Consider the following 20,232-nt stretch of genomic DNA (forward strand, 5'->3'; position numbering starts at 1 on the left):
GGTCGCATCAGTCGAAAGGAAAAAGCTAAAAAAGTTGGCCTCTTTGTAAAATTTAAATAATAAAATTTCTCACATTTGGGCCATATGATGTAAGGAGGCCTCCTTGTAAGTCTTCTTGAACAACATGAACACACAGTGTCCAACATCCTTACAGTGACCGAGTAATCACCAGGGTGGAACCATCTGGTTGCCAACAGAACAGAATTTTGAAACAAAGCAGTTTGTTTTAACTGCACAGAGGAATGAAGCCTTGTAAGTAAATTTTATTTTGATTTCATTTAGCATTCCTGATTATGTCCTTTAATTAAGGTCATAACTATTTAATGGACCACATAAACATTGTAAAATTGAAAAAAAAAAAAACGTTAATGAGTGGAAGGCATCAAATAAACTACTTGAGTAAGTTTTTCTGAGCATTAACCAGAATGACGTATGAAATTGAACAGATTTTAACAGTGAAAGTATAAAATGAGCCAAGTACAAAACATGACACTTCTCACTGCATTAATGTGTCTCATAAACAAATAATAATTCATTTAAAATAAACACATGAAGTGTGATTCCTTTGATCCAAATTTAAATGAAATGAAAACTGTGTGACACCTGCCCAACATCAAGGGACACAAAAGTGAATCAACAAGGTTATGAGTGTTACAGGTTTGTCTGTAATGGGCCTTTACCCTATTAAATTTATTGGAAAAAGAAATTTGATCAAATACTGGACAAAGATCTTTGACAGGGCACAAAAAGGTGATATTACACTGTCACTCAATATTTTGTCAGAGTTTCAGAATGGCAGATCACAACTTGTTACCATGCTCTCCAGTTGTGTGTACTACAACTGTATTGTGTTTGTATTTGGAAGATGGGGTTGGGTTGGGTTGTTTGGGGAAAGAGACTAAACTGTGAGGTCATTTGTCTCACTGGATTAGATAAGGACGGAGAAGGAAATTGGCCGTGCCCTTTCAAAGGAACCATCCCGGCATTTGCCTAGAGCGAATTAGGGATTTAGGGAAATCACGGAAAACCTAAATCAGGATGGCTGGACGCGGGATTGAACCGTCGGCCTCCCGGATGCGAGTCCAGTGTGCTAACGCATTTGGAAGATGAGCAGAAAAAACAAAAAGAAAAGGAAACATACATGGATGAAGCTTTGGATTTCACAGCAAGATAATTAAAACAAAATTTTGTTGTGGAAGCTAGAAATCAAGGACGTTAAGTCGTATGAAAATTATTTGCACATAAACAAGACTACATTTCAATAAGTGCTCAGGAAAGTGGCTCCTCATATTGCAGAGTAGAACCATTCACCTCAGAAATGCTGTATCTGCAGAAGAAAGACTTACCGTAACAGTAAGATTTCTTGTAAAAGGAGAAAGCTACTCTAGTTTTCAATATAGCACTAATACCACAGTGCACACTGATGAAAGTAATACCAGAAATGTGTGAAGCTATTTAAGGAGGAATGTCTGAAGAAAAGTAACTGATTAGCACATACTGTAGCCGCAAAGAAATATTATTGTTTCTACAAAAGTTGTAGATTTTCTCCTTTATATCCTCAGGGTACACTGTGGCCATATTTCACAGCTGACGGCCTTCGCAATTTTTTTTTACAGCTCTCACTTTTTTCTTATTTTATTTTTGTATTCAGGATGCCACAAGTTATACAGAGCTTCATCTGCCTCATACATCCGTCAGTGTCGTTGTCGATGCGAGACATCAAGTAAATTTCAAAGCCATGTTGATAGATATAACACGTCAGACAGCTGCAGCATTGCTAGCATTCCAAGCAATTACATTTCTCCATGCAGTGAACAGAAGCCTAATAATTTCTTTGGTCAAATTTAAGGCGAGGCACTAAACTTGTTTAAATAAATTGGAAAACAGGTTACATTTGACAAAAGTTCCCTAACACACTATGTCCAGTATGTTGGACAAATCAACTTTGTCCAATAAATTTGATAGTGCATTATTGGCCTAAAGAACATGCCAGAGTAAGAGTGTTGTGTAATGAGTGTTCACCGTATGAGGTGGAGAGTGAGTAGAAGTTTATTTCTAACAAAATTCCTTATTAGGGATAAAACATGTCATATTACCTAATTACAATATCGTTTACGTAGTATGTAGCAAATGAATACTGTGTGTTAAAATAATTTTTGGAATTATAAGAACGAACTAAAACAACATATGTGTTTCCATGTTTCAAACATAGGTAGTACACAATACTACTCATATTTAACTTACTTACAACATGCAACAACGAAGCATAATTTTAACAATGTGCATGAGTTTCACAATAGGTCAATAATTATATTTGTGGTAATATTTTACATTTTATCACCTTACAGTTGCTCCAATCACTTTGGGGTCAAAAAAGACATCTTACATATAGTATGTTTTTCCAGAGCTGATACCATGTCAGGTTTAAGCAGCTCATTTAATCAGTTTTGCATATTAATAATTGACATTACTGCAATTATTAAGTACCGTACTGACAATGTTTGATCTATAGCATCTTAACATGTTTATATTAGTTTGTGATACTAAGGCTTCTGTCTGTTATACCACCACCTTTCTCTAGCTGTATCTTATGTTGAACCCTCTTTGCTCTGTAGTGTCAATATACTATCTCTTTACATTCAGACAACGGGAACATGTGAATGTTTCTTAAATGTCAATCATATTGTATTTTTGTCATAAATGGCATTAAGCTTCTTTTTCAGTTCCAAATTTCATTACATAACACTATTTGTAGTGTAGGGCATTTTGTAATCTTTCAATCAAGAAACCGTCAACCACACCTGTATGATTACCCTAAATGTAATGTGGCAATACAATGACATTAAAATCAGATTAGAGCAACTTCAGCTGCATTATTCAATTCCACTTTAAGTAACAAGTCAACACCCATTTTCCAGTGGCACTGCCAAAAAATCATGTCATTCAACAAATACAAGCAGTTGCAATAGCAAAACAGAAAGGAAACAATATTAAGCAATTACTTTTATACATGCTTTTCCTTTGTCATTGAAATTAATGTGTAGGGACTTTTATGGTATTTTTAGTAAAAAATGGTCACTTCAGTAAAATAAAATAAAAGCATATTTTAAAGAATCCATTTTCATACAAATCAACATAGAGCATAACTTACCAAGCAGTGTCAGAAGTGCAGCATCTAACATGAAAGTATTGGCAAAGGCACTGTGTGGTCCTCCATGAGGCCATACAATTAATGGTATTTCTTTCTCCTTTGTGCTCTCTGGACCAAAATAAATAGCACAGTATGATTCTGCAAGATCCAATACAAAAATTATGTAATACATTAATTAACAGAAATGTATTTTCATTTATAGCTTCAAACTTAAAATTGGAAAATTTGCTTGCATAAAGATAACAATGAATATAAAGTAATGTCTAATTACAAATGAGAAAACGAAAGGGCTAAGCAAAATTTAAATGGAAAAAAATTATATTACATGCTGCACAGGTTCTTGAATGTTAAAGAACCTGCCAGTTGTACGACATATGATGCAGCAAGGAAAGAGTTTGTCCTTAATTCAGAGTCCTCTTTCCTTGCAATGCTCTACACCAAGGGAAAAGATGTGCAACATGAAAGGATTTGACAGATGACAAAAACGAAAAAGCGCAGGTTTCAGCAGCAGAAAATGTGGTGTCTGACATAAACAGAAAACACATCTTCTGTGGTCATGATTGTATACTCTGATGTTCCCTTTCCTCACATTAACATGGCAGATCAAAGTTGCAACAATAGCACTCTCAGGTAAATCACCTCCTCTCATGGAAAATAAATAATAATTTATTACTTATTATAATTAATTCCTTTAACTCCATATGTGGAGCATACAACTGCAACACAGGATCGCCATCTTGTTCTGTCTTCTGCTAGTATTTTCACGTTTTCCCATCCTATTCCTTGTTGTTGACATTCCGCTTCACCTGATTGTCTCCAAGTTATACTGGGCCTGCCTTGTCTCTGGCGTCCCTACGGTATCCAATAAAGTGCTTCCTCAGCAATATGTTCATTTGATCTCCTGTTCTAACCATCACCACTTCCTGCTTCTCATTTGCAGCTCCATTGGCTTCTGGTTGATTCTTTCCCAGACTGATTTGTTAGAGATAACATTTGGTCATCATACTTGTAGTATATGCCTTAGACATCTGTCTCCAGCTTATGGATTAGCTGCTTTGACACTTCCTGTGTTTCACATTCATACAGACGCACAAATTTTAAGAGTGAGATCTTCACTCTGCAGCAGAGTGTGCGCTGATATGAAACTTCCGCTCTCGATCCAGCACACAGTTTTAAACTGCCAGGAAGTTTCATATCAGTGCACACTCCGCTGCAGAGTGAAAATCTCATTCTGGAAACATCCACCAGGCTGTGGCTGAGCCATGTCTCCGCAATATCATTTCTTTCAGGAGTGCTAGTTCTGCAAGGTTCGCAGGAGAGCTTCTGTAAAGTTTGGAAGGTCGGAGACGATGTACTGGCAGAAGAAAAACTGTGAGGACAGAGCGTGAGTCGTGCTTGGGTAGCTCAGATGGTAGAGCACTTGCCCGCAAAAGGCAAAGGTCCCGAGTTCGAGTCTCGGTCCAGCACACAGTTTTAATCTGCCAGGAAGTTGCACAAATTTAACATTACATTCAAATATCCGCTGTACAATCCTCAATGTTATTTCCTTTGATCTCCAGATAGAGCTGAGAGTCATAAAAGCACCTTTGGCTTTGTTGATGCGGCTGTTAATGTCCTCTGTGCACTACCATATTATGGTGTAATCATGCTTCCAGAGTAGCAAAACTTTCCAATCCTGGTTCCCATGCTCTGCAGTGTTGGTATCATTTATCCACAAGGCTTGTTTTTTGGGCATCAATTTTCAAACCGACTTTCTTCGACACAAATGTCAGATCTTCTAGTCTCTCTTTCATGACATTAAGGCTGTGGGATAGAAGGCAAAGGTCATCCACAAAATCTAGGTCTTCTAGGGGTGTTCCATTGCTCCATTTTATTCCCCTCACTTTATTCACTGCTTTCATCATTACAAGATTCAGTACTATGTTAAACAGTATTGGTGAGAGCATGCAGCCTTGCTTAACTCCGTTTTCACTGCTATTGGTTCTGAAAGCAGACCTTGATGTTGAACCTGGCTTGTGTAGTTTTCATACACAACCTTGTCAAGAGCAATTACATTCTTGGGAATTCAAAAAGTTTGCAGTGACCGCCATATTTTTGATCTAATTATACTGTCAAAGACCTTTTCAGTCTACAAACAGCATATACGGTGGTGATTGGTATTCACACGAATACTGAGCTTTTATTGTCAATGTGTTCATCTGCTGGGTGCAAAAGTAATCTTTCCTGAATCCTGCTTGTTCTCTTCTTATTTTCTTGTCTACATATGCTTTTATCGTATTTAGGATCTTTTGTGAGAGGATCTTGCTTGGGACTGATGCCTCTCCAATTATCACAAACTGATAGGTCTTCTTTCTTGGGGAGCTTGATGACAGGGTGTATACGCGGACAAGGAAAAAAAAAAAAAATCCCGGGTTTCCCAGTTAAAAATACACTTTCTCCCAAGTGAAAAACACGCATTTTCCATGTTAAGTGACAGTATATTTTCCCTTATCAATCCTTTGAATGGTTATGGTTTTATACACAGGAGTAGAATTTCCCTGCACTTCAGAAAACGAAACTCAGGGAAAAAGACATGTTTTGGAAATATCTTTGATGTGCAGCAACATGTATACTGCGTATTTTCGTATTACGAAAGTATACACTGGAATTCCACCAAACACTGCATGTTACTTTCCGAATCATTGAAATCGAGATTGTGACGCACGTTTGTAAGCCAGTCATAGCTCATGTCATGTGATCTCACCGGCCGATGGCAGCAGACATTCAGAGCATAGGATACGTGATGTAGTCAGCCAACAGCAACATCACTGTTACGTAGCACGAACACACAAACAGGGCAAGTTAATAATTTAAATTAATGTACATAGTGTTGTTAACAGAAAAGCGAAGCTTTCACATATAAAACTGGTCTCTAAGGTTAATAAGCTGCAAGAGAAGCTAAGCTTTCGCATATAATGTTGATATTTCTTACACGTGTTACAATTAAGATATGTCACACAAATGTGGCAGTAAAATTTTTAATAATGGCATAAATGTCTGATCTTCAGGGTTCGAAATTCTTCTAAATGGCTCGTCATCATAGAGTTAATTTTTAAATGCAAGTCAAACACTCTGTGATTTAATAAATTCATGGTACATTCTCGCACATAGTTCAACTTGCGTAAAAGGATATTTACTTTGAAAGTAACACTTTTCAAACCACCATTCGCAATATTTTCCCGCGACCTGTTAGAAATAGGTTCGTTTCAGCAGTTGTCAGAGAGCGCAGATAACAGGCAACACTGCGCTTGCACAGCTATCATGACGTAGGAAGCCCTTATGTACATACGTGTAAAATATTATGTCATAAAAGAAACAAGACATCAGAGAATACTCCAAGAGCATCGGAATTTCGTGAACCATACTAAAATGTGCACATTTAAAGTGCATACTTAAAGTGCACATTCGTATATTCAGATTCCCAAAGACGTAGACTTCGACCTGATATTAAGCTTTTCAGTGGGCTATTCGGGATGTAAATTTTCTTGGAGCACCAGTACTGTATTATGTTTGGTTCTTTACTATGGCAAAATGCCATATGTGCTAGAAGATGAAAACGTGCACCTGAACTGCAGCGAACAGTTGAAACTAGCCAGTACTGTGGAATTAAACATTTCGTTTCAAATACATTGACTGCCTCTGGTGAAAAGTTTATAAAAGTCAAATTTCTTTAGCAAACAGCCAAAAATAACTTCATTGTTCTGCAAGGCAATTAATGCTTGACTACCAGAAAAGTGGAAATAAAATAAAATCTGAAACTAATGACATATTTTAGCCTTCCATAATTATGTGAATGCATTTTAATTTACTTGATAGCTCCTGGTCACAGATATCCATTTTGTTTTCATTTGACGTGAGAGTAAACGAGGGGGAAACAGCAAAATCACTAAATGTAAACACCGGTCACATGGAGACTAACCGCTATAACTCAGGCTGCTCTGCGCATCAGCCCCGGTGTACGATATTTGCGAACCAGGTCAATACTAAAAAAACAAATTTTCAAAAATATGTTCATCTTGTAGCGCATATCCTTCTGGAAAGTCTGAAACATAAAACATGTATGTTCGAGGAAATGTAAGACATATTATTTGGTTTTAAGTATGCCAAAGTGCAGTGCCACGCCTTTTCATAAAGCATTCTTCTACCGCAAGTCACTGAAAGTAACTCTGTTGAATTGAAATGTGTATATTTTGTAATGGATGCCATCAAACTACATTCAGGACAGTGGAAACTGAAATGTCCTGTGGTGTCTCTCCTGCTCCCAGTTGGCCGGTTTGACATCCCGTCCCTCTTTAAAAAAAAAAAATCTCACAATTAATAGCGGATGGGATTATTTGTAATTGGGAGAACTCTTCAGAAAATCTGCACTCTTTATTGCCTATTAGCTAATAACTTGCTGTTTTGTGTGATATAAAATTAAATGTAGGATACATAAAACTAATAAAGACAAGAGATAAGCAAGAAATTACACATTTCTTCAACCCTTAGCTCCTACCATTTTTTTCTCTCTAATCTTACAACAGCTTTACATGGCGTGCTTTCCTTTCTGCGAAAGAACCTATTACCTCATCAAAGTTCGTCAAATGTTTTGTTACATGAAAAATCGAAATGTCGTTATGTAATACTGAAAAAGCTGTTATCACAAATAATACCCCAAGAATGGTATGGTTTCTCGATCTGATTACATCTATTTTGTCACTGACTGCTAGATAAAACAAAATAGGCCTTTCTAGTATTGCAGCAATTTTGTAACACACACCAAATAAATGAGATTGTTTTGGTACACATGGCAATTTATATAACAAGACAATATAATTCACAAAGTACCAATTTCAAATGCCTATTTGGCCTACTACAAGCAAAAAGCTTTATGTTAGGAAATAGTTTCACATTTCATTCATACGCACCAGTTTCTCAAGCATGAGATCGAAAAGTAGTATTACGAAATTTTTATATAAATTCGGAATCGTCTTATTCTGCCATAATTTGTGTGATATCCCTGTTTCTTCTCCTTCTTCGTTCTAACAAAATGTCTTGTCATCACCATTTCTGTAGCTATTCCTGCCATTGTCAAAATTTGTTCGCCGATTAACTTCACTAACCCTGCCAGAATCACAGTTTTAATTATCCCGCAATTATTTTCTGGTTAGGCGCTATTACATGTTCGTGCAACACGTTTTCCGTGTTACTTCCAATACTGAATGTAAGCGGCTGCTAGCCAGGGACTGTACAACTGGTCCTTACTAATATAGCGATCTGGCCAAAAATTTTCTGTCAAAATTTAATTTTCTTGGATACACCGAGAAGATAGTACGTAATCTTTCTCACCTGTTATTCCTGTCAGTCGTTTATTTCCATTCTGGTAATCTGAATCTATAGATTTCGCAAGTAATTATAACAATGCTGATTATTCGCAAACCCAATCAACCACATAATCAGACAGCGATTGGCATTCATCCGTTCAGCTTTACTCCGATCAGCTCGTACAGCCCCATCCCCTTTTGTCTGCGGAAAGTTGATTTCTAGATGTAATAGGATTCTCCTGACAGACATCACGCATTCAAAAATCAACTTATGATTGATACAGAAATCAACTTAAAATGTGTTCAAAAATGTTCAAAAACCAACAGGGAAGCGTTTCAAAATCATATGTATAATCATAGACAAACTTGCGCTGGATGCTAGGCATTTTGTGTAACAAGTTCTTTTCCTCAAGAATATGAATTTGGCGCCCCCTTTTCCCAGTAGCATCTAGTTGCTTGCACAGCCAACAGCCACATTCCAGCAGCAACTCAAACACAACTCAACTGCGCATGCGCACGAGCCCGCTCGTAACTCTAAAACAAATCTAATGTAAACAGTTGTGACTTCACGCTCATCGGAGGCAGTTTGTTGTTATGATGCATTGCATAGTCTTCCTAAAGCCTTTGACATTTTGCTGTTGGCAGATGCTTGAATGAGCACTGTGTGTCGTTGTTGTATATGGCGCATTTCCTTTATTTTCGTTTTTTCTCTTGTTTATGTTATATTGCTGAAATATTGCTCTGCAGCAGCGGGATACAGTAATATCCTTTGTTAAGAGTATCGGTTCTTACCAGTCAAAATTACAAAAATTTAGCTGAAAACTAAAACAATGAAAAATTCCCAGAATTTTAAAAAATTCCCGGGTTTTTCCCAGTTTTTCCCGGATGAAAAAATTCCCGGGTTTTTCCCGGATCTCCCGATTGTCCTGAGTCATATACACCCTGGATGAGCATGCGGATGTAAAATTTCTACTGTTATAGAGGGATTTACTTTGAGTAACTCTGGAGTGATGTTGTCCAGGCCAGAACTGTTCCGTTTTCTTATTTGTTGGGCTGCTTTAGCGATTTCTTCTTCAGATGGCAGTTCTACGTTAATTGACATATCTTGTGTGAGTCCTTTTCCATACACATTCAGCTGAGTTAATAATAATAATAATTCAGCTGAGTTAATAATAATAATAATTCAGCGAAGAAGAAGAAGAAGAAGAAGAAGAAGAAGAAGAAGAAGAAGAAGATGATGATGATGAGGAGGAGGAGGAGGAGGAGGAGGAGGAGGAGGAGGATAATTTATTATTATTATTGTGTGTGGCTCAATGGCCATGAGCTCGTCTTCTAATTGGACACCACTTCAGCGAATTGAGTGCCCAAAACCCATCCCAGTTATCCAACTAGGGAGACGGGAATTACAATTTAAAGTGGAATCCAAACCTCTCACATTGTTGAAAGGTGGAGATTAGATTAAAAGCAGACTGAAAATTTCTGTGGTTCAATCGGGATTTAATTCTGCGACCTCTCTGTTTAAAGGAACACATTTTACCACTTGACCACCAGGCCCAAGGTAAGTAGATGTTATGTGCAAGTGCCGTCAGACACGTCACACTGTAGCCTTCAACTACACCTTTCAATTCACCTCAGCATACTCACTGATATGTGGGAAGGAACTCTCTTGCCATCCAGTACAATGGTCTCACAAGACATACTTGAAAATTACAATGATGAAGTTGGCCAATAGAGAAGTATAAAAAGTTTTGTTCAGTGAAATAGAGCATTGAAGAATAAAATACTTCAATTAATGGTATGCTTTAAAGTATTCAGCAAAGCTGCTGATTCCATTTTTCTTCTCAATATATTGCTGGCCAACCCAGTCAACTAATCCACAGGCTGTGAGCTTTGTCCTCTTGCATACTCATGGCCTGAACTCTAATTAGACTGAAGTACTACTGGTGATGGGCCACTACCCACAGACAAGTTTGCTTTTTGGTGCCCCATATATCCTCTGATGTTCATTTGCTTTTCGTAGCCTATACTGACATTCTACGAAACACACATTCTCTCAGCACTTTCCAGCTCTGATGGACGAGACAGCCAGAGGGATCTTAAGAAACTGAGTGCTGAATCCCAAGTCTTGCTCAATTTTAAATACTCATACTGGTTTAATAGCTCTTTTTTGGCAACTTATTTTGATAGATCCTTATTTATAGTGACCCAGAAACTTCATATTTCCACCACTATCCTGGTCTCATTGCGTTTCATTTTATGGTTATACTAATGGCAGTGCACGGCAACAGCTGACTTGCCTCCTTGTTTCAGTCAGGTGTGTCTCTAACATTCCTCGCACTATGCCTCAACTATTCTAATAGTCTGCCTCACGCACGACATGTCACATTTGTGTGTAATGTAGTACACACTCAATTCAATCATCTTGCCATTACAAATGAAACTTTTTATCTCCGTTCAAAATTGGAAAATATATTGGGTGCCATGTTTCCATAGAAGTCTATCAATCTTTCCAGAGATTAAAGCAGCATTCGACAGCTAGTGATTCTTGACTTTTCTTTTTCTTTCTCAGTCTCAACCTCCACCATTGTTGATTTTGAAGCAACACCAACCCAATTTGTAAATCCGAGTACCCATTCCATCGTACCATTGTTTGTAGATGTTTTTATTCTTCAGTGAGGCTCTCATTGTCTGACAAGGTTTGAGCCTTGTCGATGATAGTCTTTACCAAAGAATTTCTCCGTGGTAGGTGATGTTGGCCCAATGCTTGGAGATAGAGGTCAATGTGAGTGAGCTTTTTGTATACTCTGAGATCCAGAGGTCCACTGGTTCTTCTCTTAATTAACACATCAAGGAAAGAGACGACAAAACATATTTCATTTGATAAAGGACAGAGAGTGGCAAAAACTACCCATCACGACTGAGAAATAGCAACAGCTACTCAGAGCTGAAATTAACTGTGGATACTACCTACAATTCTAACCAAACACGTTTATATGCTATGGGCCATGAATCACACCTTTTGCCAAGAAAGCCAAATGGCACTACAATCAGAAATAAGTATGAAGTTCCTGAAACACAATGTTTTGTGTGAAAAACATCAACACATTAGCTTGAAGTGGGTGAATAAGGAGCTGTAGTAGTACAGCACTTCTGAGAGATCTTGCAGAATATTGTTAATAACTTCCCTCATCATGCCACTGTAATATGGAGTGACTTACGCTTCTCAAGCACATATTGGGAAAGTCACGCCATCAAAACTCATGCCAGAGAAGATATTTGTGTGACATTATTTTGAGTCTTCCCTTAAAATTACTTCGAGCAAATGATTATGGAACCAGCTCGAGAAGGTAACATCTTTGTAATATTTACAGTTCTTTATTGACAACAACACACAATTATACACAATGGCTGTTAGACAAGCACCAGAATTACACAAGCATGAGAAAACAATGGCTGAAGCATTTTAAGTCCAGATCAGTCTGATCACTTGCTATCTTGTCTTATAAAGACTCGTAACTGTCCAAGTCTGTGAGTTGAACCTTCGCCTACCAAAATTGAGGCACAAGTGAGCAGGCACCGCCGAGTATGAATGTTGTAGTCATAGTGGTGGTGTTTGTTGGCACACAGCCACATTCCTCCCTTCGTCTGAGGAGACCGCGCAGCAGGAAATTGTGAACTAAGGCGGTGAACCAACTGCGCAGGGCTGCCAGCAATGGGATAGCATGGCCGAGGAAACCACAGGGTCCACCCAGGTGGCTCAGCAGCTGCACCATCGGCTCACCTGCACCCAAAGTGGTGTCACCATCATGATGCTGCATGATCAACTGTCTGCAGCCTAGTGGGGCATATGGCTGGAAGTGGTCCTGGTAGTGGCGAACAAGGCCCAGTAGCAACCCTGCATTTAGCAACAACACAGGAAACGCGCTGTTGGTGACAACGGTCAGAGGCCATGATGACAGGGAAGGATCCATCCAGTGTTCCGGCGGAAGTGCAATGTCCGTGCAGCCACTGCTGGACACTGGGAGAGGGTCCAGAGTGGTTGGCAGCTGCATCTCGACATCGCTCTCACCTAACAGAACAGCAACCAGAGGCACACTAAAGGCGTCGGGCCCCTGGAGTTGGGTGACACTTGGGAGAGGTTTCCCCGCCAATGGCTTCAGAGAAGATAGTTGAGGGACTCACCAAGGACATCGCTGGTTCTGACGCTCCGCGAGTGGCACCCCCCTGTTGTCACCATGAACATCTGCCACATGCACCGTCACTGGCACCCACACAGGCCGTTGGCCAAAAGTGTGCACCCAGATGAGCTCGCCCAGACCGTGAAGGATGTGAATGCACTTCAGATCACAATGGAGGGCAGAGCAGATGAAGCAGTGCCCGAGGTTGACAGCCATGGAGGGTTTCCACTGGACTGTGGCCATTCAGTGGGTTGGTCCTGTAGGTGCTGAGAAACAGAGGCAATGGCGAGTCTGCTAATGAATCTGCAAAGCACTTCTGCAAGTGAGTCTTAAAATGGGCACACCATGTGCTCTGTCTCCCCATCCGAATGTGGTGAAATGGAGAGGAAGTAAGGTGGGTAATGCCTCTGTCAATGCAAAAAGTCTGAAACAACACCAAAACAAACTGTGAATCATTATGAGAGACAATTGTCTGGGATAGTCCTTCAATCACGAAAATCTAGTTCAGATCCCATACAGCAGCTTTCACTGTGGTGGTGCGCATGCGAATGACATAGTGCATTAACTACTATCAAGCACACGGAATTACGTAAAGGGCCTGCAAAGCCAATGTGAACACGTTCCCACAGCTTACTGGACATGGGCCACTGAGTATAGGTCTGTGGTGGTGCTGCATGCTGCTCGGCACACATTGTTGCGCTCACAAACAACCTTCTCAATTTCTGAATTAATGCCAAACAAATTGAAATGCAGAGAGCTTCATGCAATACATGCCCCAGTGACCACTGTAGGAAAGCAAGTATATGAGCTGGCAGGACCGGAGGGACAATAATGCTAGGGTCATCGGAGTTGGTGTTAAGGTGGAGAGCATCATGGATGACTATCAGCTGATGCAGGAAGATAAAGTTGCATATTGGACCAGAAACACTGGGGGCAAACGCTCGGGCCAATCCTTGTGCATAAAATGAACCACCTGACAGAGCACAGGATCCTGACAGGTGGCCTAGGCTATGCAATGACTTGAAGTCGATCAACCACTTGCTGCAATCAATCATTGATCTGAAAGCAGGCACGACAACACATCCACATTTGCATGGTCCACTGTCAATCTATACTAAACCTCACAGAGATAAGCACTCAAAAACTAAACCCAACACTGGAGTCACTGTGCGGCCATGTCAGGAACGTTTGAACGAGAACTGAAATGCGTCACAAGCTGCTTGTTATCGGTGATTAGATCCAATATGCTGCCACAGATGAAGATTTGGAACCTTTGGACTGCACACACAATAGCCAGAGCTACCTTCTTGATTTGAGAAAAATTGGGTTGTGCAGCTGTCAACATCTTGGAGGCATATGTGATAGGCTGTTCAGAACCATCAGTATTTTTGTGAGCTAAGACTGCCCCAACCATTTCTTCGCAAGGACAAGCTGTTTAGTACTGAGGCATAGTGATGATTCGAGCAGCGACTTGATGTTGGCAAATGCTCTGTTGCAATTAGCTGACCAAATGGAAGGAACACTTTTTTTACACAAGTTACTGAGTGGATGAATGATGTCCACCACACTGGAGAGAAATTTGGAATAATAACTGACTTTACTCCAAAATGAACTGAGTTCCTTCACATTCCGTGGTGGAGGTAGGCTGGCAATTGCTGTCACATGCTCTGCCATAGGTTTGATGCAGCCAAAAAAACGGTGGCCCAGATATTTGATTCCCATCTGAAAAAACTGACTCTTGCAAACTCCACTTGAGGCCCACCTCTTGCAGTTTTGTGAACAGGATACAGTTAGCAAGATGTTGCTGCCTTGAGGGAGTGGTGACAACGATGTCATCAAGATAGTTTGCACAGCACAGTACATCCCACATTAATTGTTCTGAAAATCTCTTAAAAATGATGGGTGCACTAGTGATGGTGAAAGGAAGGCACGTATATCTACATAACATGAAGGGAGTGCTAATGAATATAATTTGTTTACAGGAAGAGTCAAGACGAAGCTGCAGTTACACCTCTGCCAAGTCAATTTTCGAAAACATTAACCGCATGCCAACTTCTTGAGAATTCCGCCAACGCGTGGAATTTGGTAGCAATCATTAATAGTGGACTTAAAATCTCTGCACAAACAAAGCATCCCTGTAGGCTTACAAACAACCACCTGAGGTGTAGCCCACTGGCTAGAAGGAACTGTTTCAGTGATGCCCAGACCTTGCAACCTGTTCAATTCATCCTTGACAATCTGTCACAAAGCAAAAGGGACAGGCTATAGGTTTAAGGGTGACGAGAGCCTAGCAGTCCTTTGCAGTACCCAGCCCAGATGAAAAAAGGGACCTGAATTCACTGCAGAGCTCGTCTAATGCCAATACAGTCAGAACCAAGATGCACAGAGTCCTGACAGGGAACTCCAAAAACTGTAAATGTGTCAAGACCAAACATGTTTTCTGACATTGCACTGTTGATTGCCAAAAAAATTATCGCCTTTGTGTCATAATGATGTGTAACATTGATCAGGAACTGGCAGCAAACCAAATGTTAATCTGCTGAGGAAAGAGTGGGGTGACCTAAACAATGATAGGTTTCAAAACTCACTAGAGATAAAGTTGTCTCTGTATTGACCTGCAAATGCAACGGCTGTAGCTGAATGTACAGTTTAATATAGATGTTGCTGGAAACATTGCTCCTGACTGCACACCGACATAAGAATATGGACTTCTGTCAATTCCACATCCATGATCGAGGAATGACTGCACAGACAGCTATGGCACACAGCTTGCCACATGGCCTTGTTTATGACATGCCAGCACTGAACCTGCTGGTGAGGGTATGTGCATCACTGCATGAGGGGAACCAGCACTGGATGGAGGCCGTGTCTGACTGCGAACTGCATGAATCCAATGAGCATGATGAAGATGACACTAAACAACACCTTTGCTGCAGAAACACACGCACCAATGCAATGTCCAGGACATCCCCAAACTGTTCAGTCACAGCCTGAGACACCTAAAATCCCTCTACTGTCAGATCTTCTAGAGTGTCTGCATAGGAATGTTGACAATGAGCACAAACGAATTTGCATTTCCTACTTAAAACTGTGGATGTCGGCTACCCACACCTGATGGGCCTGGCCCAGTTTCTTTTGTCCCTAGTGAAACTCCATTGGGAAGCAACAACATGGCTTTGCTTAAGATAATAAGTATTGGGCAACTTACACAATTCAGGAAACGACAACTCTGTCAGGTTCTCTAATGGAACATGTTTTCAAAGCAAGTGGTATGTTTCGGGCTCAACTCAAGACAAGAAGAATGACTTTTGGAAAAATGGTGATCTACCTGAAATCTGCGAAACGTTGATGGAAATGGTGTACATACAAGTTCCAATCTTCCTTCGCTTCCTGGAATGGTGGCAAAGCCAGTGGAACACTTGGGCGTGCAGAGGGGAGTTGTGGAGGGCCAGTTTCACTGTGTGAATTCATAACCAACTGACGAAATCTAACTGCTGCTGCTGCTGCTGCTGTTGTTGTTGTTGTGATAAGGAAACCAACACTGAATCCATCACACTCGTGGAACATGTGTGGAATCAAAACAATCTCTTTGTCAAAAACTGTAGTATTTACAGTTTTTTACTAACAACAACAACACAAGATTATGTCTAACAGCGGTGAGCCAAGCACTGGAATTACCATAAGCATGAGAGAACATTGACTGAAGCATAAAAGTCCAGGTTGAGTCTGATCACATGCTATGTCATCCTATAATGACAAATAGCTGTCCGAGTTTGTGAGCTGGACCTTCACCTAGCATGGCTGCGCACACGGGAGCGAGGTCACACTGGTAGCGTGCTGCTGAGAACACTCATTCAGAGGCAGCGGTGCTGCCATCGAGTGAAGCAGGCACCCTCATCTTGTCTTCTCCCGGGTGGTTATGATGGCGGCATATGTGAGCTTGCCGCCACAGTGTTAGACCTCCTAGCAACAAACAACTGGCCTGAAATTATCTAATCAGCTAACATAGAGGAAAGTTTCAGTTATCATAAGGCTGTGATAGCAACCATGACTATGGGTATCACAAGGAATGTTAAGAAATGTAGGAAAATATTTTTGCTTAGCAAGAGTGACAAGACATAAATTGCAATATATCAGAGTAGTCAGTATCAAATATTCTGTGCTGAGGAAAAAGATATGGAGCACAAGTGGAAAAAGTTCAAAGGCATAGTTCAATATGCCTTAGGCAAGTATGTTCCAAGCAAGGTCTTAAGGGATGAGAAAGACCGACCGTGGTTTAACAGCTGTATTAAAAAACTGCTACGCAAACAAAGAGAGCTTCAGCACAGATTCGAGAGAAGTCAAAACTAGCAGACGAATGAAGTGAAAATGAGTAAAGAGAGCAATCAAAATTCTGTCAATCAATCTGACTACAAATGTGAAGAGGTTTTGGTCTTATGTGATATTAGCAAGCAGTTCAAAATCATCTATTCCATCATTCAGTGACCATATAGGCTGCAAAACAGAAAATAACAGACAGAAGGCAGAAATACTGAATTCAGTCTTCTGAAATTGTTTCACTATGGAAGATCATAATACGGTCCCTCCTTCGAATCATCGTATGAATGTCGAAATGGCAGGTATCGAGATGACCAATCGTGGAATAGAAAAGCATCAGGATCAGATGAGATACCTGCATTCTAGCAGTGTTTATCGTAGATCAACAAAGCAACAAAAAGGACCTACTACAGGTCATTCCATTTTCAGGAAGGGCTATAGGACAGATGCACATAATCATAAGACTACTTTGTGGATGTCAAATCTGTCGTAGAATTATCGAAAATGTTTTATGCTCAATAATTATGACGAAAATCAATATGGACTCCGCAAACAGAGATCCTGCAAAACAGCTTGCTCTGTTCCTCTATGAGATCCGTAGTACTGTAGACAATGGTGCTCAGGTTAATGGCATGTGCCTGGACTTCAGGAAGGCATTTGAAACTGTCTCACACTAAACTTTAGTGAAAATAATTGAAGCTTAGTGAGTATTGGACCAGATTTGCAACTGGATTCAAAACTTCCTGGCAGACAGAACTCAACACATCACTCTTAATGAAAAAAAAAATCAATAGATGTACAGCTAATTTCCACATTACCCCATGGAAGTGTGATAGTACTGTTTCTGTTTACAATGTGTATAAATGACCTAGTAGAAAGTGTCAGAAGCTCTTCCAAGACTGTCTATAAGAAAGAGCAATCTCAGAAGATAGTATCAATTCGCAGAACGATCTACAGAAGATTGATGAATGGTGAAAGCTCTGGCAGTTGACCCTGAGCCTAAATAAATGAAACATAACGTGCATACACGGGAAAAGAAATCCACTACTGTACGACTACACTATTGATAGAATGACCTTAAGTGGAATGGCCACATAAAGCAGACAATAGGAAAAGCAGATGCCAACTGAGAGTCACATGAAGAATCTTAAGGAAATGTAATTCATTCATGAAAGAAGTGGGTTACAAGACCAGGGTGTATACGCAAACAAGGAAAATATTTCCCGGATTTCTCGGTTAAAAATACACTTTCTCCCGGGTGAAAAACTTTTTCCATGTTAAGTGACAGTATATTTCCTTTTCAGGACTGCAAAACTTATCAATCCTTTGAATGGTTATGGTTTTATACACGGACGTAGAATTTCCTGGCACTTTAGAAAACAAAACTCAGGGAAAAAGACATGTTTTGGAAATATCTTTGATGTGCAGCAACATGTATACTGTGTATTTTCTTATTACAAAAGTACACATTGGAATTCCACCAAGCACCGCATGTTACTTTCCGAATCATTGAAATCGAGACTGCGATGCGCTTTTGTGAGCCAGTCATAGCTCATGTTACTTGATCTCACCAGCCAATGACAGCGGATATTCAGAGCATAGGACACATGATGTAGTCAGCCAACAGCAACATCACTGTTAATTAACACAAACACACAAACAGGGAAAGTTAACATTTTAAATTAATATACATAGTTTTGCTACAAGAAAAGCAAAGCTTTCACTTATAATATTGGTCTTTAAGGTTAATAAGCTGCAAGAGAAGCTAATCTTTCACAGGTAATGTTGATCTTTTTTGCACGTGTTACACTTTATATATCACACAAATGTACCAGTAAAATTCTTAATAATAATGACATAAATGTGTCATCTTCAGGGTTTGAAATTCTTCTAAATGGCTTGCCATCAAAGAGCTTCCTACGGGTAAAACATTAAAAGATCATACATTATGTCATAAAAGAAACAAGACATCAGAAGACACTCCAAGAGCATCATAATTTCGTGAACCTTACTAAAATGTGCACATTTAAAGTGCATAAGGATGTAGGTTGCAGCAGGTACTGGGAGATGAAGAAGCTTGCACAGGATAGGGTAGCATGGAGAGCTGCATCAAACCAGTCTCAGGACTGAAGACCACAACAACAACAACAACTACTACTACTACTTAAAGTGCACATTCGAACGTCCAGATTCTCAATGAAGTAGACCTCAACCTGCTTTCCTTTCTGCAGAAGGATCTATTACCTCATCAGAGTTCGTCAAACGTTTTGCTACATAAAAATCAAAATGTCATTATTTAATACTGAAAAAGCTGTTAATACAAATAACACCCAAGACTGGTGTTGTTTCTCGATTTGATTAAGTCTATTTTGTCACTGTCTGCTAGATAAAACAAAATAGGCCTTTCTAATATTGCAGCAGTGAAGACACTTGTCCGACTGATTCCTGAGTACTGTTCATCAATCTGGGACCCTTACCAGGTAGGACTGACAGTAGAGATAGAGAAGATCCAATGAAAAGCGGCATCTTTCATTAAGATATCATTTAGTCGGTGCAAGATCGTTTCACAGATGCGCAACACACTCTAATGGCAGACATTACGAGAGAGGCATTGTGAATATTCACAGAAGTTTAATATTGAAATTTCAAGAGAGTACTTCTCAGGAAAAATCAGACAACATATTACTTCCTTCCACTTGCATCGCACGAAATGATCACGATGAGAAAATTCGAGAAATTAGAACTAATACAGAGGCTTACCGAAAATCATTCTTTCCACACACCATTCATGAGTGTAACAGGATAGGAAAGATCAGTTAGTGATAAGAGAAGTATCTTCTGCCACATACATTAGATGGCTTGCGGAGTACTGATTTAGAGGTCGATGAATAAAGGATTTTAGAATAAAAAATCCAACAAGCTATCTGCATCAATTGAGTGAAACTACTTGCCTCATACAACTGTAAAAAAAAAGAAATAAAATTGTGAATTCTCACTTGCTGTGAATTCTCACTTGCAACATTTTTTTTTCTCCTTCGTGTATCTCTCTGCATTGTGGTACACTGTTGCTATCAGTTTCTTTCGATGTTTAGGTAACTTGCATAATATTTGGAGCAGGAAATTATTCCAATTGCACTTACATATAATATGCAATACTTCAACAAAGAGAGAAACTATGAGCTTATTATTTCAACAAAGAAACAAGTAAACAAGCTAGAAAGTAAGTAGGTGAGTAAGTAAATAA

The 20,232-nt window shown here is 39.6% G+C and overlaps 1 protein-coding gene across 2 annotated transcripts in view; it reads right to left on the reverse strand.

Annotated features, from left to right (window-relative positions):
• The window catches only part of LOC126480968 (acylamino-acid-releasing enzyme-like), a 119,990-nt gene that overhangs the window by 26,818 nt on the left and 72,940 nt on the right, over nucleotides 1–20,232 (reverse strand). For both annotated transcript variants that reach the window (XM_050104402.1, XM_050104410.1), the window contains exon 10: nucleotides 3,152–3,289. In XM_050104402.1, coding sequence (XP_049960359.1) covers nucleotides 3,152–3,289 — 138 coding nt within the window. The remainder of the gene's footprint in view (nucleotides 1–3,151; nucleotides 3,290–20,232) is intronic.

This window comes from Schistocerca serialis, chromosome 1 (genome assembly GCF_023864345.2).
Source record: "Schistocerca serialis cubense isolate TAMUIC-IGC-003099 chromosome 1, iqSchSeri2.2, whole genome shotgun sequence".
In the NCBI taxonomy this organism is placed as follows: Eukaryota; Metazoa; Arthropoda; class Insecta; order Orthoptera; family Acrididae; genus Schistocerca; species Schistocerca serialis.